This window comes from Saccopteryx bilineata, chromosome X (assembly GCF_036850765.1).
Source record: "Saccopteryx bilineata isolate mSacBil1 chromosome X, mSacBil1_pri_phased_curated, whole genome shotgun sequence".
NCBI lineage: Eukaryota > Metazoa > Chordata > Mammalia > Chiroptera > Emballonuridae > Saccopteryx > Saccopteryx bilineata.
In genome coordinates, this window is record NC_089502.1 from 127,960,562 (window position 1) to 127,983,796 (window position 23,235).

A 23,235-nucleotide genomic window follows, 5' to 3' on the forward strand; every position below is an offset into this window, starting at 1 on the left:
AAGTAACAGTTGTAGCCAAAGCTACCACATAGATCCACATCAACCTAATTCTAAAGGGTTAGGCTCTAGTACTGAGGGTGCATTGCTAAGTTTTTCAGCTGCTGGTCTGTGGACCAGTCCATCAGAAATTTCGTGCCACCCTCAAGAGTTAACCACCCTGATGTTGTATGGATTATAGACCCAAAAGTCTTTTCTTTTTTGGATTTTTCTTTTTTCATTCATTTTTAGAGAGCAAGAAGAGAGAGAGAGAGAAGGGAGAGGAGCAGGAAGCATCAACTCCCATATGTGCCTTGACCAGGCAAGCCTGGGGTTTCAAACAGGCAACCTCAGCATTCCAGGTCAACACTTTATTCACTGCGCCACCACAGGTCAGGCTAGACCGAATAATCTTAGTAGAATTTACTTTTATGTTCAGGGTGATTTCTGCCTTAGCAGTCCCTGAAATAATTCTCCTATTTTTACCAGTCCCCAAGAGTAAAGAGGTTGAAAACCACTGAGTTACAGGATGTCTTGTTGTCATGGAAGCAGGAATAGTTAAGTAAAGGTCACAGTGAACTCATTTTCAAGATTAATAGAGGCAAAATATTAAGTTAGCATACCCACTACAGTGAATGAAAAGGATCCAAAACCAGTCACGCTCAAAGCACAAATGAGTTAAAAGTACTGTTTCTTGGAAAATGATCAATTTATTTTGCAGGGACCTTAGGCCAACAACTTTTAAGATAATTAAGAGTGCCCTGTGCAGTTTTTATTCTTAGCAGAAAATGAGTTTTACCCAGGAAATGCTGTGTCACCAATTTCGTATAATAAAAGCATAGCCAGCACCTACAGAGCACCTACCATGTACCATGCATTGTGCTGCACAGCCTCAATTCCATCAGTGCAACAAGCCAGTAGTTAGATGATATCATTTCCATTCTGTAGATAAGGTCACTGGCATGTAGTGGTATTAAGTGATTAGCCCAAGCTCCCCCTGGTGGTAAGCACCACAAATCAGGACTTGAGTATGTATAGTCTAAATAGACTGCTTCTCATATTCCCAGAGACAATAGGCAGACTAGGGCCATGGCTGGTTGGCTCAGTGGTAGAGCATCAGCCTGGCGTGTGGATGTCCCAGGTTTGATTCCTGGTCAGGGTACACTGGAGAAGCGCCCATCTGCTTCTCCACCCCTCCTCTTCTCCCTTCTCTCTCTCTCTCTTCCCCTCCTGCAGCCATGGCTGGATTGGAGCAAGTTGGCTCTGGGCACTGAGGATGGCTCCATGGCCTCTGCCTCAGGCACTAAGAAGGGCTCCGTTGCTTAGCAACAGAGCAATGCCCCAGATGGGCAGAGCATCATCCCTTAGTGAGCTTGCCAGATGGGTCCTGGTTGGGGTACATGCAGGAGTCTGCCTCTGCCTCCCCTCCTCTCAATGAATTAAAAAAAAAATAGGCAGACTAATGAACGGCAGACTAACACCTCAGAATTTGAAGTGTTTCAATGTAAGTAATAAGTAGGTATCAATCTAACAGTTCAGAAATTATAACACTAGATGACCATTAAATTATGCAATTTCCTGTCTAACAGGACAAATTTAGACAAAACCTCAGCATTGCTAAAACTGTTTGCTAGAAAGAACTGCTGCACTGGGGGCAATGGTACATTATGTCGAAGGAAATTATTATGTTGAATGAAAAATGCTTAAGTTTAAAAGTTCAATCCACCTGAACTTTAACTGTGGTTTTGCCCCGAACTTTACTTAGTCAAGATACTTAAAATCATTTAGGCTTTAGCATCTTCACCCAAGAAATGGAAACATCTACTGCACGTGGCTGTTGTGAGAACTATATCTACATTTTCCCACAACTGTGTCTGCTAGAGAGTGGGCCACAAAAGGTAAGATGTGTTCGCCTCCTGGAAAGATTAACTTCTGGTTCACATGGGAACAGTAAGCAAGATGGTACGTCAACAACTAGCTGATGCTTTGAGCAGTCTGTACATTACTCGGGGCTCCTACTTTGCCATGTGTGAAACTGTCGAGTTTGGACAGATGATCTCTAAGCTCAAGCTCCCACAGAACGAATCTAAGAGCAGATTTTAAGTTGTCCTCCACCAACCTTGCCTAATAATATATATTGTGGAACAACTCCGGAGAGTACTGATAGGAGTAACCAGCCAAGGAAAGGAACTAGAAATCAAGAAAAAGAATACACAGACTTACATTTGGTCTTCTATTTGCACCCTCCATCCATAAAGCCTCCAAGGACACTTTGGACAAAGGACAATTTGGCTAACACCTCACACATTCCCAGAAACCACCCCTATTACATGAACAGGTAGGGACAGCATAAAGCATGCCACAAACTCATAGGATTCATAAAATTTGACATAGAGCTCTTTGTTCATAGCTCTTGGGTTCGGGCAAAAACTCCCATCAGAAATAGCAATAAATCCCAGAGAGAGCTAGGTGATTAACCTGATCCTGATGAAAGCACTGTAAGTGACCGAGTGTATAAAAATGTGGGCCAGCCTGACCAGGCGGTGGCGCAGTGGATAGAGCGTCGGACTGGGATGCGGAAGGACCCAGGTTCGAGACTCCGAGGTCGCGTGCGGGCTCATCTGGCTTGAGCAAAGAGCTCGCCAGCTTGGACCCAAGGTCGCTGGCTCCAGCAAGGGGTTACTCGGTCTGCTGAAGGCCCACGGTCAAGGCACATGTGAGAAAACAATCAATGAACAACTAAGAAGTCGCAACGCGCAATGAGAAACTGATGATTGATGCTTCTCATCTCTCTCTGTTCCTGTCTGTCTGTCCCTGTCTATCTCAGCCTCTGTAAAAAAAAAAAAAAAATGTGGGCCATGCGCTAAATCGAATGGAAACCAACCTTCAGTGTTAACCCATGTAAATATGTAAATATATGGGCAAAAGCTGGAAGGCTCTCGTCCAAAAAAAAAAAAAAAAAAAAAAAAAAAAGATGGAAGAATTATAGGTGATATTCTTTACAAATACCTTTAATTGCTTTCTTTGATAATTACTTTACCAAAGAAGGGAACACAGTAGGAAATATTTACAGAGCACAATTGCTCACTATGCCAGATAGACAAAGAATTCATGCAATTGACTAAAACTCCAGGTTCCAATTACAAAATGGTCAAGGGTACTTTACACACAACAAAATGCAGAGAAGAAACCCACATGGGGGGAAAAATACAACTTTTAGCTTCTATGTTACCTATTACACAATTACAATCCGAAGCCTCCTTCTGGCAGGGCTGTGGAGAAACTGGTACATTGAAAACTTCGGTAACAGCCCTGTAGATTAAAGCTATAAAATTCCTCAAGCTTTTCACATGGCATTCCCACTAAGGGGCACACACCCTAAAGGTACACTGCCAATTACCTGGAAGTCTTAGCAATCTCAAAAGTCACACTTCAGAGAGCCAAGGTTTACTGTTACTAGCAAAGGGGAGAAAGGGAGCTTTATCATTGAAATGCAAATCAAGAACAATCACTTCAAGCTTCTTTGACAGGGAGCTGAATTAACTTGGACTAGAGGACACAAACTTTCCATAAAGGGCCAGATGGTAAATATTTTTGATGCATAATTGTGTTCCAATAAAACTTTGTTTTCAAAACCCAGAGTACGGTAAAGAGTAAACCCTGATGTAAACTACAGAATCCAGATGGTAATGATGGATCAGTGTGGGTGTATCAGTGGTAGCGAATGTCCCGCACCGGGGAAGGATGTGGATGGTGGGAGAGGCTGTATCTGGGGAGTGGAGTTACTCAGGCACTCCCTGCACTTGCTGCCAAATTTCGCTGTGAAATCTAAAACCGCTCTGAAAAATAAAGACTATTGATTAAAAAGAAAAAAGAAAAAAAACCAGGTGGCTGGCCCTCAGGCTATAGTTAGACAACCTATCTTAGACGCCTATCTTGGTTCCTAAAACAAGAGGATTCACCCAACTCTGAAATTAGATTGTCATGGAAGTAAAACAACTGAATGCACATACAATATTTTTTAAAAATATTAGGCCCTGGCCGGGTACTCAGTTGGTAGAGCGTCATCCCAACATGCTAAGGTTGCAGGTTCGATCCCTGGTCAGGGTACATGCAAGACTCAACCAATGACGGCATGAGTGAGTGGAGCAAAAAGTAGATGTTTCTCTCTGTCTCTGTGTTTCTCCCTTCCTCTCTGCTACAAATAAAAAAAAAAAAAAGTTAAAGTGGTGATATTTTCTGATACCATCCAGTAACAAAACCAGGTTTCCCAAATCTTGCCAACATTCTGGTTAATTTCCCAACGCTTAATGGGAGGAAAACATGCAGTCATCACTAAGTAAGTGTGTTTGTGACCCTCCTTCAAAAGCACACAGAATGGCAAAGACATGGAAAGAAGCCTTCAAGTGCCCAGAGCCTGACACACCTTTAAGCTCCACCTTTAAGTGCCCAGAGCCTGATAAAAGCAGGTTATGCTGAAATCCAGCCCTACCAGATCATTAAAGCCCAAAAGGCCATTTTTTTCCTTTCAACTGAAATGCTGGTCAAGATGCATTAAGCCACATTGGATATCTTTATTCTTTTTTTTTTTTTTTTTTACAGAGACAGTCAGAGAGAGGGATAGACAGGGACGGAGAGAGATGAGAAGCATCAATCATCAGTTTTTCGTTGCAACACCTTAGTTGTTCATTGATTGCTTTCTCATATGTGCCTTGACCGCGGGCCATCAGCAGACCGAGTAACCCCTTGCTCGAGCCAGCGACCTTGGGTCCAAGCTGGTGAGCTTTGCTCAAACCAGATGAGCCCAGGCTCAAGCTGGCGACCTCGGGGTCTCAAACCTGGGTCCTCCGCATCCCAGTCCGACGCTCTATCCACTGCGCCACTGCCTGGTCAGGCGGATATCTTTATTCTAAATGAAATTGTTCTTGCCCCCTTTAATTCTACCTAGTTGTATGGAAGGAGAAGTCAGACCCCCTACCCCACCTCCACTGAGGAGGAAGAAGCAAGAAGAATGCAAGGGAAAGGAGCCAGCAGGGGTAGCTGAGTCAACCAGTTATGGATTAACTGCTCCAGTAGTTCTCTGAAAAGGGTGCTTAGGGCCACTTGCTACACAGAGAAAGGAAGATAGAATTTATCTGAAGACCCCTTCTTCTCTCCTTTTCTTTTCTTTTCTTTTTAATTTTTTTTTTTTTTTTTTTTTGTATTTTTCTGAAGCTGGAAACAGGGAGAGATAGTCAGGCAGACTCCCGCATGCGCCCAGCCCAACCGGGATCCACCCGGCACGCCCACCAGGGGCGGGCAACGCTCTGCCCACCAGGGGGCGATGCTCTGCCCCTCCCGGGCGTCACTCTGCCACGACCAGAGCCACTCTAGCGCCTGGGGCAGAGACCAAGGAGCCATCCCCAGCGCCCAGGCCATCTTTGCTCCAATGGAGCCTCGCTGCGGGAGGGCAAGAGAGAGACAGAAAGGAAGGAGAGGGGGAGGGGTGGAGAAGCAGATGGGTGCTTCTCCTGTGTGCCCTGGCCGGAATCGAACCCGGGACTTCAGCACGCTAGGCCGATGCTCTACCGTTGAGCCAACCGGCCAGGGCTCTCCTTTTCTTAAAAGTTTTTAAAACCCTACCCTGGCCGGTTGGCTCAGCGGTAGAGCGTAGGCCTGGCGTGCGGGGGACCCGGGTTCGATTCCCGGCCAGGGCACACAGGAGAAGCGCCCATTTGCTTCTCCACCCCCACCCCTCCTTCCTCTCTGTCTCTCTCTTCCCCTCCCGCAGCCAAGGCTCCATTAGAGCAAAGATGGCCCGGGCGCTGGGGATGGCTCCTTGGCCTCTGCCCCAGGCGCTAGAGTGGCTCTGGTCCCGACAGAGTGACACCCCGGAGGAGCAGAGCCTCGCCCCCGGTGGGCGTGCCGAGTGGATCCCGGTCGGGTGCATGCGGGAGTCTGTCTGAATGTCTCTCCCCGTTTCCAGCTTCAGAAAAAAACAAAACAAAAAAAAAGTTTTTAAAACCCTAATTTACAAATTTCAACACTTATTCTCTAACCTCACCTAAACGCACCCTCCCATCCTGGAGTCGTGTGAGTGATGTGTACCTCCATACAAAGGGATCACGAGACCCTTGCATGAAAACCTGTGTTCTGTAAAAGGTATAAGATGTAAGAAATCTCACTTCAGGGAGCATGTGTTTGGTCGCCTCTTTTGGGGTCACGCAGCTCAGCCAGCTAAATAAATCCTACTTCCTTCATCAAGTTGGCTGGGCATTTTTGTCCTCCTTTGATTCCTGCAATAGTTGGCTTCTGTCTCCCAACAGGTTAGTCTAATTCTTGGCAGCTCCTCACAGTAGAAAAACCCTATTGTTTAGGGAAAGGTGTGTCTTGTGCATATATGGAAAGGTACAAAATAAACACACCCAGAAACAGAATGCATTTGTTTTTCCCTTTTCCTAACACAATTATAAAAAAAAAAAAAAGACCTGGAGATGTTTTCTCTGAATTTATGTACCCTAATTAACCAATGTCATCCTGTTAAAATTAATTGTCTAAATAAAAAGAAAATAAAAACAAAAAATCCCCCACAAAACAACTTTTTAATCTTTTCCAGAAACAAAACCACTGTTCTCCCCTAGCTTCAAGGAGCATAAAGACTTAAAAACCCAAGACTTTTTGAAGGGCAGTCATTTGGAACCAAAGTCAATCTCTTAGTGGGTATCAGAGTCTTAAAATACTTTCTAAGGGGACACGCTGGTGGCGGGGCCCTTAAACCTCAAGAATAGTAAAAACCGGGAAGGTAGCTAGCTGCTGCCTTCTAACAGCGAAGGGCCCAGAGGCTCACAGGACCAGAGCGATTCTGATGGAAATCTTTTCTGTGAAAAGAAAGCAGAGTTATCAGACCACCTGCTTCCCCATGGTTTCATTTGGGAGATGTTACATTTAAATATGGGGCCATTATAGAAGCTTCAATTTCCATAACAGCTGACTCAGTTAAAGTGACATAGCATTTAATCACCTTTATATGGAGTCAGTAATGGCCATTTATGGAGACCTATCCTGTGTCAAGAGCAAAATATCTCAGGAGGCTATGGGAGGTTACAAAGAAGGGCCCACCCTCTGGAAAGAACAAATAAAATAACAGAAGCCAGGTGCAAATGCCTTTAGTACAAAAAGTGCAGCTATGCAAAAGACAAGCTCAAAGGAACTGGAAAATAAATAAGAGGTTAAGTATGCAGAGAGGGATAAAAGTGATTGATGGAGGAACCAGAAGTGGATGGGCTAAAACCGAATGATGAAAAGCACGTCGGGATGGAAATGTGCATCATTTCCTATGAACTCATTCAAGATTCAGAAGGTTCTATTTTAATTTGTCATAACAGCCCAAGTTCTTCTATCACTAAGAGAAGTTTTAATTCATAACAACTATTTAATAGACCTCAAACTTTCACAAATATAAGAACTACCATAACATTAACTGCCAAAGGCATTAAATTGGTCCCCAAATCCTGAAAGTAAGAGGTTTCAGGGAAAAAAGGAGTTACATTGAGAAATTAAATCAATCAATGTTTATTCTGACCTTTAAAAAGTTATGTTCCTATTATTCCTAAAAAAATTTAATATATACCATCTGAAACCTTACTGTCAAATATAATGTGAGCCACATATGTAATTGCAAGCTTCCCAGGAGCCACATTAACATAAAAAGAAACAGGTAAAAAACCTTTTTTTTTCTTCTTCTTCTTCTTTCTCAAGTGAGAGGAAGGGAGATAGACTGACTTTTGCATGCGCCCTGACTGGGATCCATTTGGCAACCCCCGTCTGGGGCTGATGCTCTGCTCATCTGGAGCCATGCCTGCAACCAAACTATTTTTAGTACCTGAGACAGAGCCATCCTCAGCGCCCAGGGCCAATGCATTCAAACCAATTGGGCCATGGCTGTGTAAGGCAAAGAAAGAAAGAAGGGGGAGGGGGTGGAGAAATAGATGGTTGCTTCTCTTGTGTGTCCTGAGCGGGAATCGAACCCGGGACATCCTCACACAGGGCTGATGTTCTACCACTGAGCCAACCAAACATGTAAAATTTTTTACATTTATTTTAATCCAACATATCCAAAAGATTATTATTTCAACATGAAATCAATACAAAAATATGTTGAGATATTTTATTGTTTTTATATTGTCTATGAAATTCAGTGTACAGTGATACCTTGAGATATGAATAGACCAACATACAAATTTTTTTAAGATACAAGCTGCAACTCGGTCCATATTTTTGTTCGAGATCTGAGCGAAATTCCGAGATACGAGTCGTGATTCGGGAAGCTGCCGCTAGTTGGCGCATTGGCACACGGGTCCAGTATTGGCAGTTTGATATGCGAGTTGACTGACTTACAAGCTCAGTTACAGAACAAATTAAATTTGTATCTCAAGGTACCACTGTATATTTTATATTTACAATCTCAATCCAGAGCTAAATTTCTATCAGAAATAAGTGCCTATAATTACAGTTTTCATCAAAATTATAGTTAAGGTAGATTCACATAGTCAGATTGTTCCAAACACACTTAAATGTTTTCCAATTAACTGAACTAAGCATCAGTTTTAGACTTAAATTACAATTAAATAAAAAAATCAAATCAGTTTCTCAGCCACACTAACCACATTTCAAGAGCTTAGGCTCAAGTGACTAGCTCTGACCACACTGGACAAAGAAGGCTAAAGAAATAAATAATCAGAAAGATAACCACTGGAACTAAAAATTCTAACCTAATTATGAAAAGAAATATAATAAAGCAAATAAGATATACAATATAGTAGAAAGTTAAGGTATTAAAAACAGAAAGCAAAAGAAAATTATAGATGTTTATCAACAGATGAGAGATCTGTAATATCAATAAATATAAATTGGTTAAACTTAATCACATACAAGAAAAGATTTGACTCACAAAGCAAAACCTAGCTTTATACTATATTTCAAGGCAATACTGAAAGCAAAGTAATTCAGAAAGCCAAGTAATTCTGAACCTAAAAGGATGCAAATGCTCTACCAGAAAATATCAACAAGAGGAACATCGGGAGCTAGATCTCAATTCAAATAAGGTTGAATCGAGGCCAAAAAGCATTAAACTAGTAATGCCTTCTATTGCTCAGTGGTGCATCTTACAATGAGGACACGACAGTTAACAATAAGCAGAAAACATAACATTAACAGGCAAAAAGCAAAAACCATAGGCAACATACGAAGAAAGAGAATCATATTATTAGGAGATTTAAACCACTCTCAGGCCTGACCTGTGGTGGCGCAGTGGATAAAGCGTCGATCTGGAAATGCTGGGGTCGCCGGTTCGAAACCCTGGGCTTGCCTGGTCAAGGCACATATGGGAGTTGATGCTTCCAGCTCCTCCCCCCTTCTCTCTCTCTGTCTTTCTCTCCTCTCTCTCCCTCTCTGTCTCTCTCTCCTCTCTAAAAATGAATAAATAAAAAAATTAAAAAAAAAAAATAAACCACTCTCAGGCCATGACAGATCAAGCAGATTTTAAAAAGTAAAAGTAGAGAAAAATAACATAATTAATATGGCAGGTTTGACATATCAAACACTGGAAGCTGGGAAGAGAGCATAACCTTCCTCCTGCTGCCCAAAAAGAATTCACAAGAAATGTCCACATATTGGGCTAAAAGGCAATGTCAATAAATTAAAGAATGATTTGGATAACATTCTTGAATCACAAATGCAACAGATCTAAACATAAAGAAAATTAAGGCTATAAAACTATAGCCCTACATACTGAAATAAACAACAAAGCGGAAAAGAAAGTCAATGCTGACATTAATGAACTAGAAACAAAAGTCATAAAACTAATAAACAAATTCAATCATATAAACCACCATCTAATTAAGAAAGGGGAGAGAGAGTTAATATAAAAGAAATAAAGGGAAAGGGCCATAGAGAAAATTAAGACTGGTAAGAGACTACTATCTCAGCTATACAAATCGACTTTATTTTTTTTTATTTTATTTTTTATTTTTTGTATTTTTCTGAAGCTGGGAACGGGGAGAGACAGTCAGACAGACTCCCGCATGCGCCCGACCGGGATCCACCCGGCACGCCCACCAGGGGGCGACGCTCTGCCCACCAGGGGGCGATGCTCTGCCCACCGGGGGGGGGGGGGGGGGGGGGGTCGCTCTGTCTGACCAGAGCCACTCTAGCACCTGGGGCAGAGGCCAAGGAGCCATCCCCAGCGCCCGGGGCATCTTTGCTCCAGTGGAGCCTCACTGCAGGAGGGGAAGAGAGAGACAGAGAGGAAGGAGGGGGGGTGGAGAAACAGATGGGCGCTTCTCCTGTGTGCCCTGGCCGGGAATCGAACCTGGGACTTCTGCACGCCAGCCCGATGCTCTACCACTGAGCAAACCGGCCAGGGCCTACAAATCGACTTTAAATCTCAATGACTAGAGGCCGCCCTGGCCGGTTGGCTCAGTGGTAGAGCGTCGGCCTGGCGTGCAGAAGTCCCGGGTTCGATTCCCAGCCAGGGCACACAGGAGAAGCACCCATCTGCTTCTCCACTCCCTCTCCTTCCTCTCTGTCTCTCTCTTCCCCTCCTGCAGCGAGGCTCCACTGGAGCAAAGATGCCCCGGGCGCTGGGGATGGCTCCTTGGCCTCTGCCCCAGGCGCTAGAGTGGCTCTGGTCGGACAGAGCATCACCCCCTGGTGGGCAGAGCATCGCCTCCTGGTGGGCCTGCTGGGTGGATCCCGGTTGGGCACATGCGGGAGTCTGTCTGACTGTCTCTCCCCATTTCCAGCTTCAGAAAAATACAAAAAATAAAAATAAATCTCAATCACTAGAATAATTTTCTAGAGAAATATATCAAAATGGACTCTACAAGGAACATTTTGTAAAAGCAGTAAAAGAACAATAGCCCCCCTCCAAACACATTAGCTTTAAAAGGTTTCATGTGGAAGTGTAACAAATCTTTAAAGAACAGATAATTTGAAGGATAAATTGGTCTTAATAGAAAAAAATTATTTTTTTCTGGAACATCATGACATTGATAAGAAAATCTAGCAGACTACTCCCACACACATCTACAAACAGGATGTAGATAGCAATATAATGAACCCAGAAATTCATCATACTATTCTCTCTACTTCTGTATATGCTTAAAATTTTCCATAATAAAAAAACTAAACAAATGTTTCTTAAAGAGAAAAAAAATGCTACCTGGATACCATTTTTCACTTATCCAAAGTTTGACAACAATGTGGTAAACATGTAGGAAAACAGCCCTGTCAAATTTCTGGTGAGGATAAACAGACAACCTCTATGGAAAGCAAGTTGACAATATTTACCAAAATTCCAAATGCCCATGCCCTTTTATGTAGTAATCCCATGTTTAGAAATTTGTCATATATATATTTCACTCGTAAATGCATGAAATGTACACAGTAATTCACTGTAGTACTGGTTGTCATAGCAAAGATTGAAAACAACCTACTAGCCATCAACAGGGGGTTGGCTAATAAATTTTATAGCACACTCATATATTCTCAGAAGCCATAAAAGAGAAAAAAACTTCTCCCAATACAGCTATGGAAAGCTCCCTTAGGTATTAAGTTTAAAAAGCAAGGTATAGGCCCTGGCCCACTAGCTCAATCGGTTAGAGCTTTGTCCTGATACCCTAAAGTTGTGGGTTTGATCCTGATCAGGGCACAAACAAGAATCAACCAATGAGTGCATAAGTAAGTGGAACACCATATTATCGTTTCTCTCTCCCTCCCTCCCTCCCTTCCACTCCCTCTGAAGTCAATAAATAATTTTTAAGCAAGGTACAGACAAAAGTATAAGCTGTTGTTGATGCAAAAACAGGCAGGCTAGTGGATAAAAGTGGAAAATGGACTTTTCTGTCTATGTGCTTTTGTACCTTTTGAATTTGGAACCATGTCACTGTAGTCTCAGACCAAAAAGAAATTTTCATTTTTCAAAGTCCCATCCTTTAGAAGGCACTACTGACATTATAAACTTATGATCCCTTTAGATTGCTTTCTATTCTTGCTCCACTTTGCTGCGTGCAAGGCTGCAGCAAAGTAAATATTGAGTTCAAGAAACTTTTATCATTTTAAAGAGCAGAGAGAAAAAAAGCATACAGATGAAAGGGAGACCTTATTCTAGATCCAGATCATCTAATTAGTGGTTTTCAAGTCTGTTTATGTGTTAGAACCTGGGGATCTTCCAAAAATCCCAAAACACTGCATGCCAGCCCCAGACCATTTATATTAGAGGTTGGGGTAATGGGGCCCAGGCATGCAAACCACTGATCTAAATACTTTACAGCGGTGGTCCTCAACAGAGGGTATTTTGCTCTCCGAGGGAATATGGCACTGTCAAGGGACCTGTTTGGTTGTCACAACTTGGGGAGGGGTTACTACTGGCATCTAGTGGGTTATTAAATGCACAGGACAGCACCCCATTCCAAAATGTCAAGAGTGCTAAGATTGAGAAATCCTCCTTTAAAATAAAAGCAGTTTCTGAAGAACTAGGTTTAGTCTTCGCTCTTAAACAAGAAATTCATTGGTATAATAAAGTTATTCAAGTGGACATAGAAACGGCAATGTATTTGCTGATAAGGTTCTAACAAATATTGAACCATAAAATTCCGTATATGTCCTTTCTTTGGTCCCTGTCCAGTTACTCTAGTCTAGTCAAAAATTTATGTCCCATTTGTAGAGTAGCCAGGGAGAAGGTCACAAAGTTCACAAAGCGGCAGCCTGTGTGTCAACATGGTTCGTGCATCTGTTTTGTTTGAGCCACAGGTCTTTTAAACTATATTGAACTGATCAGCTGCCCCTCTGGAGCCAGCACATACCTGGGAGTCTGCCACAGTCCCCACCGGGCTGACATATTGGCTCCTCCCCTCCTAGTCCCCAAAGCATGAGGTGACCCTCACCCGCTGTTTTCTCTAATCACACACTCTTCTTCCTCTCCCACACGCATTCTAAATGATAAAGCTCCCGCATTCTAAATGATAAAACTTCCTTATCACTTGCCAAAAATGGAACTTCATCAGGAGCTACAATTAAGAGAATTGAGATAGCCTTTGTATTACAACTGTCTTCTAGCTGTTATCACCAAAGGTAGGCTGCCTGCCACCGAATTCATCTCTGGGTATTGTAAACAAGCGTGTAGTTTCTAAGAAATTCCACTAAAATTCTACATGGCTCTTTTGAGATTCCTTACAAGGAAAAGACTTCAATTACTGTATTAGGCTTCTTCCATTATCCTAGATGATGTGTATCTCTCCAACCCTCCCAAACAGGTCAGAGGCCTTTTATAGGAAATGTCTATGAAAAGATTTGCTAATTATCTTTTAAAAAGCACATCCCTTTTCCTTTGAAATTATAATCACAGTTTCAGAGTTGGGCTTTAGAGATTACCTGATAATCCTCACGTTTTATTAATGAGAGAAGTGAACCCCAGTGATGTTCAGTCACTCAGCCAAGGCCACACTCTTGAGTTAGTGGCAGAGCAAGAATTAGAACACTTGTTTCCAAATACTGGTCCTATGGGTTTTCCATAACACTGTCCCCCACTGTGGTTTTCCTACTCAAACACCATCTTTGCCAGGACACCTATTAACATGGGTAGACACTGGTTGCTATATAGAAACAAAGCAAGCGAAACCTTGTCAAGGTATTGGAGCCAGCGCTTCAACTTCGAGGGTGGAAGAGAGGAATCAGAAGTTTCTGGGTTCCTTTTGTCTACTATTGTGAATTATCCTGACTCAGTTTACCCTAATGAAAGGTTGATACCTTCAGAACCTTCTCTAAACCATAAATCAGAGATGGCAAGCATGCTATTTAGAACAGTGACATTTTCTTTCTGAATTCTGAAGGCAAGCTGTCTGAAATCTCTCAACTTTTCACAAGTGGCCAGATATGGTAGAGTAAAACTATCGGAAAGCTTTGGGGAGTGAAGTTTAAGATGCAAAAGTCAACACACCTCATTGAACTTCAATTTCCCTCATCGTTCCCTGGCAAATTGGTTTCTCCAAATTTAATTTGGTTTCAAGTATATCCTATCCCTCTCTTCGTATTCCAGCTTAAGTAGGGACAACACGCTTTGCATACAGGGTCTTCCCTGAGTGTCCTATCTACTCCACACTTCAGTTTTTATTATTATTATTATTATTATTATTATTGTATTTTTCTGAAGCTGGAAACGGGGAGAGATAGTCAGACAGACTCCCGCATGCGCCCGACCGGGATCCACCCGGCACGCCCACCAGGGGCAACGCTCTGCCCACCAGGGGGCAATGCTCTGCCCCTCTGGGGCATCGCTCTGCCGAGACTAGAGCCACTCTAGCACCTGGGGCAGAGGCCAAGGAGCCATCCCCAGCGCCCGGGCCATCTTTGCTCCAATGGAGCCCTGGCTGCGGGAGGGGTAGAGAGAGACAGAGAGGAAGGAGGGAAGGTGGAGAAGCAAATGGGCGCTTCTCCTGTGTACCCTGGCCGGGAATCGAACCCGGGTCCCCCCGCACGCCAGGCCGACGCTCTACCGCTGAGCCAACCGGCCAGGGCCCACACTTCAGTTTTTATGTCCACATGACAACCATCCCTTGATATTTACATAAAATTCATAAAGTGAACGGACATGAATAATAGCTTATTTTCCTTTGACAGCTTAGAACATATCCACTGCTCCATTTTATTTTCCTTCAAGAATGCCGAGCTTCATCCTGATACTTAGGTAAACACTCCTGGTTTACTCTCAGGTGTTTCAAAACCAGCTCCCTCGCATGCACCATTAGGAGTACTCGCTGGGCGTCTGAAGAGGCGCCGCGCCGGGGGAAACACGATCCAGGTAGCACAAGGTGGTGGAGTCCATTCCCACCTCCGCTGGGCCCCGGGCGGGCTGGGGCCCGGGCCGCCGCGCTCCCACGTCCATCGGGGCCAGCTGCCCCCCGGCCGCCCGGGAGGGGAGCCAAGGCGGGTGGGACCCAGAAGTGAGGCGCAGCCCCGGCCGCGGCCCCGAGGCCCAGCTGCAGCGGCCCCGCTGACGCCAGAGCGCACACGCCGGCCCCTCCCCAGCATCCCCGTCTGCGGCGCGCGGCCCGGCCTGCGACCGTCTACCGAGCACGGGGCCGACGGCGGTTCGGACCCGGCCGCCCCGGCCCTGGGCCGGCCTTCGGGCAGAAAGGAACAGAATGTCGTTGCATCATTTATGGGACCTCAAGGTGTTTCTAAACAGCTCTTACCCAACCAAAAAAAAAAAAAAAAAGAATATAAAAATAAAAACGTTAAAAAGCCGCCCACACTCCGCCGGGAAGTTTTCCGGACGGGGAGGTCCGTGTCAAGTAGGTTCGAAGGCAAACGCGCAGGGGCGCGGGGAGTTGGCAGGACGAGGTCCTGGGTCCACAGGTAGGCCCCGCCGGGGGGGAGTACTAGGCCTCGTCCCTGCGCCCCGAAACCAGGGCCCCCCGACAGCCCCCGGCACCGCGGAGCCCCGCCCGCAGTTCCCACGACTTTGCCCTGAAGGCTGAGGAGACCGGCGGCGGCGCGGCGGCGGAGGAGGAGGGCCCGGAGGACAGCGGCCCCGGACTGCGGGCCGTGGCGACCGTGCGATCGCAGGGGTCGGGGCCGCCACTCACCGAAGTCCAGGAACTGCTTGATGGAGAGCGGCGATGGCGAGAAGCGCGAGTAGCGCTCGATCTGCTTGGGCACCGCCTGCTTCAGCAGCCGCCCGAACAGCCGCATCCTCACCGGGGCAGTGCACACACCAGCCGAGACGAGCAGGCGGCCGCAGGGACCAGTGCAGCCTAGAGGTGCGGATCCCGCACGATGGCCAAACGCGCACCCCCGCCTCAGTCTCCGCCTCGGAGCCGCGAGTTGCAGACGCCGCCTCAGCAGCAGCAGCAGCAGCAGCAGCGGCAGCAGCAGAAGCAGCCCCCTAGCCGCGCCGGTCGCCCGCGGCTTTCCCAAGCCCCGCCCACAGGGGCGGAGCCGGCCACCGCACGTACGCGGCGCCTAAGGGGAGCGGGGGGGGGGGGGGACGGGGGGAGCGAGGGGTGCGCGGCCGCACGCGCCGGCTGCTGATTGGCTGCCGTCGCCTTCGCTTTCTTTTGTGGCGGGGCGCCGGTTCCTTCCTCCTTTGCTCCCTCAGCTGAGCGAGGCCGGCAAGTGCTGCTACCTCGGGTCCCGCCCCCGACTAGGTCCAGGGTGGCCAAAAGGTGGCGGAGGTGCAGGGGCACTGGCAGAAGGCCTGGAGCCGAGGTACCCGCCGCTCCAGGCCTCTCTCAACCGAAGACACTTCTTCCGGGAGGCCTTCCCTGGAAGGCTGGCTATTGCGTTTCAAAGTGTTCCTCACATCTTGCCCTCCATCGCCACCATCACCTATGGGCTGAAGGAAACGTAAACTCACTGGCTCTGTCTCGTTGCTCGTCCCTCACTATTGGACAAGACTAACTGACACGTCACTGACATTCTACCGTTGCCGCCAGCGCCCCGCCCCTCCCAACCCTGCCACCCCCACTCTTGCCAATACCTTTGGACAGGACTGTTAGATCATTGGCTCTGTTTCATGCCCCCCCTACACACACCTTTAGACAAGATTAATTGTTAGGTCGCTGTGTCTCACTACCACCACCATTGGACAGGATCAAATTTGAGGTCACTGACACTTTGTTTTGTGCTCCCCTCCTCTGCTTCCCGTCCACTCCCCCTGACACCATTGGGCAGCATTAACTGGAAGGTTACTCTCGGTTTCATACCCCACCTCCATTCCCGGTGGAAAGGATCAAGTTTAAGGTCATTGGCACTATCTTTCATACCTCCTTATCACCGCCACCAACAGAGCCATTTCCCTGGATGTTTCTTGCTTCCCCACCACCAGCACCACTACTTTGGGACAGAAGTCTAGTCTTACACTGTGTTGGGTGTCCTTTGTCTACATAAGGGTGAACTTGAACTCGGGGTTCAGTATATGAAATCATTTTCCAATGTGAATGTATGAAGTACTGCTTGCTTTAACCGTTTCTACCAAACCTTATTTTAGTTTTGGCAACATGTAAACATGAACTAAAATGAAAGGCAGGGTGTCCTCTAAGGAAAGGTAAAAATGTAACTAGAAACCACTCCTTTGGCCTGATTGGACTGGTTTTCTCACTGAATGAGATTATTGGTGTGTAGCTATAATACTTAGCTATTGTGCCTTGGATGGGTACTTATGCACTCGATTCAATTGTATCTCTATTCTGAACTTAAAGAACTAATAGATACACTCAGAGACATCCAATGGTCTTCCCCACTTCTAGATTATCAAGTCATCTTGGTGGGGGTATGGTATAAAGACTACCAGGTTTTTTCATTCAAACCAAAGCCCAAAAGTGACATATTAACAATCTCTTTAACCAGCAGCCTTGCTAGCAGAGCTAAGCAATCCTGTTGGTATGCATGGGCAGACAAGACCTGTGGCCTATGACTCTTCCAATGACTTTCTCAGATGCTCCCTGAAGGTGGAGGAATGTACTTGGTAGCTATTGTAGGAGTCAGTGAGCAGGAAAAATTTGAATATTGGCAAAGAGGGTGATTTTCCCAGATTAAGCCGCAAATGTTGATGTTTCTGAGCTTGAAAATCATTTTTTCACTCCTTCATTTTCCGCTAAACAAAATGCTACTTTAAATTTATGTATTCTGTTGATTTGATTACCTAACTGACATTTGTGTAGTTTTATTAATGATTGTCCAAAAAAATGCCAAATCTTAGATGTTGGGAACAATACAAAAGAGCCTGGTATAATAGAAATTGTGCCAGTCCAGTGTTCAAACTACCCAGTTCTAAGCTTAGCTCTATCATTAGCTGTGCAACCTTGGACAAGTTACTTAGCCTTTCTGTGTCCCAGTTACTTCTTATATCAGACAAAGATACATGATTTCTCTCCCTGGAATTTGTAACAATCAAATGAAATAAATCATATCTCAGATAAACACAAGATACATTTGTGCCCTTTTTATACAGCAACACATATTTTTAGCTAGTAGTTTTGTATTAATTGGCAAAATCCAGAGACTAAACCAATGGGTTGATTTCAGTGCCAGTTGTGGTTATAAGAGACAGATCTTGAGAGAAATAAACAGACCTTGATGAACTTTTTTTGATTCCTGTACACACCAAGGTCTTGCCCAGAGGCCCTACTTCCTGTGGACCAACAGCATGAGTGTCACCTGGGAACTTGTTAGAAAGCAAACTCTCGGACCCCATCCCAGACCTACTGTATCTGAAACTCTGGGGATGGGACCTGGCAAGCTATGAGGGTCTTAAAGATATAGCCACACACATATACACTATGGAATACTACTCAGCCATAAGAAATGATGACATCGGAACATTTACAGCAAAATGGTGGGATCTTGATAACATGATACGAAGCGAAATAAGTAAATCAGAAAAAACCAGGAACTGTATTATTCCATACGTAGGTGGGACATAATAGTGAAACTAAGAGACATTGATAAGAGTGTGGTGGTTGGGGGGGGGGGAGGGGGGAATGGGAGAGGGAAAGAGGGTGGGGAGGGGCACAAAGAAAACAAGATAGAAGGTGACAGAGGACAATCTGACTTTGGGTGGTGGGTATGCAACATAATTGAACGACAAGATAACCTGGATTTGTTATCTTTGAATATATGTATCCTGATTTATTGATGTCACCCCATTAAAAAAATAAAATTATTAAAAAAAAAGATATAGCCACAAATTCTTTAATATTCATCCCTTCAAGAGATTTAGTAGTACTAGCTTCTAATAAATAGAGCAGGGGTCCCCAAACTATGGCCCACGGGCCGCATGCGGCCCCCTGAGGCCATTTATCGGCCCCCGCCGCACTTCTGGAAAGGGCACCTCTTTCATTGGTGGTCAGTGAGAGGAGCATAGTTCCCATTGAAATACTGGTCAGTTTGTTGATTTAAATTTACTTGTTCTTTATTTTAAATATTGTATTTATTTCAGTTTTGTTTTTTTACTTTAAAATAAGATATGTGCAGTGTGCATAGGGATTTGTTCATAGTTTTTTTTATAGTCTGGCCCTCCAACGGTCTGAGGCACAGTGAACTGACCCCCTGTGAAAAAAGTTTGGGGACCCCTGAAATAGAGGATGGCCAAGTAGAGAATCACAAATAGAGTGATGAGATCTTGCTTCAAAGATTAGATTTTAAAACAACATTGGTCCTACAATAGCTCTGACCAGTAAATCCTCAAAACTATCATGGTCATTAAAAACAAGGGAAATCTGAGCCCTGGCCGGTTGGCTCAGCGGTAGAGCGTCAGCCTAGAGTGCGGAGAACTCGGGTTCGATTCCCGGCCAGGGCACACAGGAGAAGCGCCCATTTGCTTCTCCACCCCTCCGCTGCGCTTTCCTCTCTGTCTCTCTCTTCCCCTCCCGCAGCCAAGGCTCCATTGGAGCAAAGATGGCCCGGTCGCTGGGGATGGCTCTGTGGCCTCTGCCCCAGGCGCTAGAGTGGCTCTGGTCGCAACATGGCGACACCCAGGATGGGCAGAGCATCGCCCCCTGGTGGGCAGAGCGTCGCCCCATGGTGGGCGTGCCGGGTGGATCCCGGTCAGGCGCATGCGGGAGTCTGTCTGACTGTCTCTCCCTGTTTCCAGCTTCAGAAAAATGAAAAAACAAAACAAACAAAAAAAAAAAACAAACAAGGGAAATCTGAGAAACCATTACATCCAAGAGAAGTCTAAGGAGACATGGTGAATACACATAAAGTGCTATCCTGGGTGGGATTCTGGAACAGATATAAGAACATTAGGTAAAAAGTGAGGAATTTTGAACAAAGAACGACTTTGGACCAAATTTGTTTAACATTAATGTATTGCCTGACCGATGGTGGAGCAGTGAATAAAACATCGACCTGGGATACTGAGGACCCAGGTTCAAAACCTCAAGGTCGCTGGCTTGGGCCCAAAGGTCACTGGTTTAAAGCCCAAGGTCTCTGGTTTGAGCCCAAGGTTGCTGGTAAAAGGTCACTGGCTCGGCTTAGCCACCCCCTCCCCAGTCAAGGCACTTAGGAGAAAGCAATCAATGAACAACTACAGTGATTCAACTACAAGTTGGTGCTTCTCACCTCTCTCCCTGCCTGTCTGCCTCTCTCTCTCTATCTCTCTCTCTCTAAAATAATAATAATAATGTATCAAAATTTTTTCATGAAATGTACCAAGCTAATGCAAGCATGGGAACTTGTGTACTATCTTCTCAATTTTGCTGCAAATCTGGAATTGTTCTAAAAAATAAAGTCAATTATACAATATTGTTTTTTGGTTTTTTTTTTTCCATTTTTCTGAAGCTGGAAACAGGGAGAGACAGTCAGACAGACTCCCGCATGCGCCCGACTGGGATCCACCCGGCACGCCCACCAGGGGCGACGCTCTGCCCACCAGGGGGCGATGCTCTGCCCATCCTGGGCGTCGCCATATTGCGACCAGAGCCACTCTAGCGCCTGAGGCAGAGGCCACAGAGCCATCCCCAGCGCCCGGGCCATCTTTGCTCCAATGGAGCCTTGGCTGCGGGAGGGGAAGAGAGAGACAGAGAGGAAAGCGCAGCGGAGGGGTGGAGAAGCAAATGGGCGCTTCTCCTGTGTGCCCTGGCCGGGAATCGAACCCGGGTCCTCCGCACGCTAGGCCGACGCTCTATATACAATATTGTTGAATATAGTCATCATGTTGCACATCGCACCAACAGAACTTATTTATCTTATAACTAACTGGCAGATTTGAAAGTTGCTAAGAGAGCCGATTTTAAAAGTTCTCAGCACAAGGGGAAAAAATTTGAAATATGTCAGCTGATAAACGTTAGCTAAAATTATTGTGGTAATCATTTTGCAGTATATACATATGTCAAATCATTATGTTATATACCCTAAATTTATACAATGTTATATGTCAATTATATCTCAAAACTGGGAAAAATAAGTACCTTTCGATTATAAAATCTAAAATAAAATATGTTCAATTAATATGATGAAAAATACATGAATAAAAATATTTTATAACCATGGAATAACTACTGAACATTTAAAGGGTATGTATTATAAAACTAATAATAATAAAGTGAACATTTTTTAAAAAGACTGGTTTCTATCTTGAGGTTCATATTATCTCTCTTTCTCTCTGTCTCAGAAGCCACCTGCCATGCTGCAAAGAGTGAACTTGGAAGCAGGTCTCTTTAGAATAGGCGTCCCCAAACTACGGCCGGCGGGCCGCATGTGGGGCCCCCTGAGGCCATTTATTCGCCCCCCCCCTGCACTTCCGGAAGGGGCACCTCTTTCACTGGTGGTCAGTGAGAGGAGCACTGTATGTGGCGGCATTCCAATGGTCTGAGGGACAGTGAACTGGCCCCCTGTGTAAAAAGTTTGGGGACCCCTGCTACAAGATCTCTCCCGTTCTGAATCTTGACTGTAAACCTCGTGAGAGACCCCAAGCCACAGCATTCAATTAAGTGGATCCCGGACTCCCAACCCACATACAATCTCACTGTTTGTTGTAATGAATGTGTGTTGTTTCCTGCTGCTAAGCTTTTGGCTACTTTTGTTATGCAGTGATTGAAATTCTCTATAAGCCCTCGGGTGATTCTGATGCATGCTCAAGGGTGAAATCCCGCTTATCCTGCCCTAACTCAGCTCCCCATTCCTCTAACTAATGCCTCAGACCTCAGCACACTCAGCATTTAGACATCAACAGAGGCCTTCCCTGACCATAGAGGTAGCTCATTTGTTCCCTTGCCGTTTGGTTTCCTGATTCTCTGTGCTTCCCACTGTAACACTCAAAAACACTGGTATAAGTTGATTGATGCCTATCTTTGACACTAGGCATGAGCTCTGTGCCCACTGGGCCTATGTCTGACTTATTCACTGCTTCATCCCCAGTGCCCAGCGTGAGTATCAGTCACTATTTAGGTTGACAATAAATATCGATACATAAATGAAAACCAATAACAAAGCCTACCCCAAACTGCATTCCTTCCCAGCAGGTCTCGTGAAGAACAAAGGCAAGGGCAGTGTTCTGAGTAATTCAAGCAATAATAGGAACTTTATTAAATCCTAATTTGATAAAGCCAAAAGCCCAAATCCAAAGTGGAGTGGAACATACAAGGCAACAAAATAACCGCTAGTTATCTAATCACCTCGAGTGGGTGGATCTTGTTACAAAAATGCCTCCAACATCACTTGAGTTTATGAAATCCTGGTCTCCCTGTCTTTTCCTCCTCCTTCTGTCTTCACTCTCAACGATATTTTTTGAGCACCTCCTTTTTACTCAGTGAAAGTACCTATTGTTTCATCATAGTAAATCAGACAGATTAATACATATTATCCTCATTTTACAGATGAATGAACTGAAACACAGAAAAGTTGAAATAACTTACAATTACACAGCACGTAAATGCCAGTCTGAGTTTGAATACATGTCTCCTGACTATCAATTCTATGTTCTTTCAGAATACCAACCTGCATTTTTCTTTTTAGGTGACAGGACGGGAGATAGTGAGGCAGACTCCCACAGGTGACCTGACCAGGATCCACCTGGCAACCCAGCAACCCCTATCTGGGGTCAGTGCTCGCCTACTGAGCTATTTTTAGTGCCTGAGGCTGATGCACTCCAACAGAATTATCCTTAGCAACCCAGGCCATGCATGAACCAACTGAGCCACTGGCTGCAGGAGGGAAAGAGGGAGAGAAGGGGGAGGGGGAGAAGCAGATGGTCACTTCTCCTGTGTGCTCCTGGAAATTGAACAGCCTCCATTTCTTAAAAATAGACATAATTATTTAAAAGAAGTTTAGGTACACAGCAAAATTGAATTGAAAGTACAGGGAGTTCCTACATCCCCCATGACCCCATGCACACAGCCAGAGGCAGATTAAGGTCGGTTGAGGCCCCAGGCACAGAAGAAAATATTGGACCCCTTAAAAAAAAGAGACAGGGAAAATAAAAATATATGTTAACCATATTTTAAAATAAATAAAAAATATTATGTTCTAGTCACGTTAAAATTGCACATATGAAACGAAACTTGGTGTCATTAGAAAAAAAGTGTAAAGTTGGGATTTTGCGGGGCCCTTTAGAAGTCGGGGCCCAGGGTGGTGCCTGGTGCGCCCACCATTAAATCTGCCTCTGCACAGAGCCTCCCCTGAACACCAGAGTGGTACATGTGTTACAATCGGCGAACCGACACTGACACATATTTAGCGACCAAAATCCATACTTTACATTCACTCCTGGTGTTGCACATT

At 45.0% G+C, this 23,235-nt stretch overlaps 1 protein-coding gene across 1 annotated transcript in view; it reads right to left on the reverse strand.

Annotated features, from left to right (window-relative positions):
- PDK3 (pyruvate dehydrogenase kinase 3) overlaps positions 1 to 16,349 on the reverse strand; it is a 92,283-nt gene extending 75,934 nt beyond the window's left edge. The window contains exon 1 of the mRNA XM_066250276.1: positions 15,600 to 16,349. Coding sequence (XP_066106373.1) covers positions 15,600 to 15,705 — 106 coding nt within the window. The 5' untranslated portion in view covers positions 15,706 to 16,349. The remainder of the gene's footprint in view (positions 1 to 15,599) is intronic.
- Between the last annotated feature and the right edge of the window lie 6,886 nt (positions 16,350 to 23,235).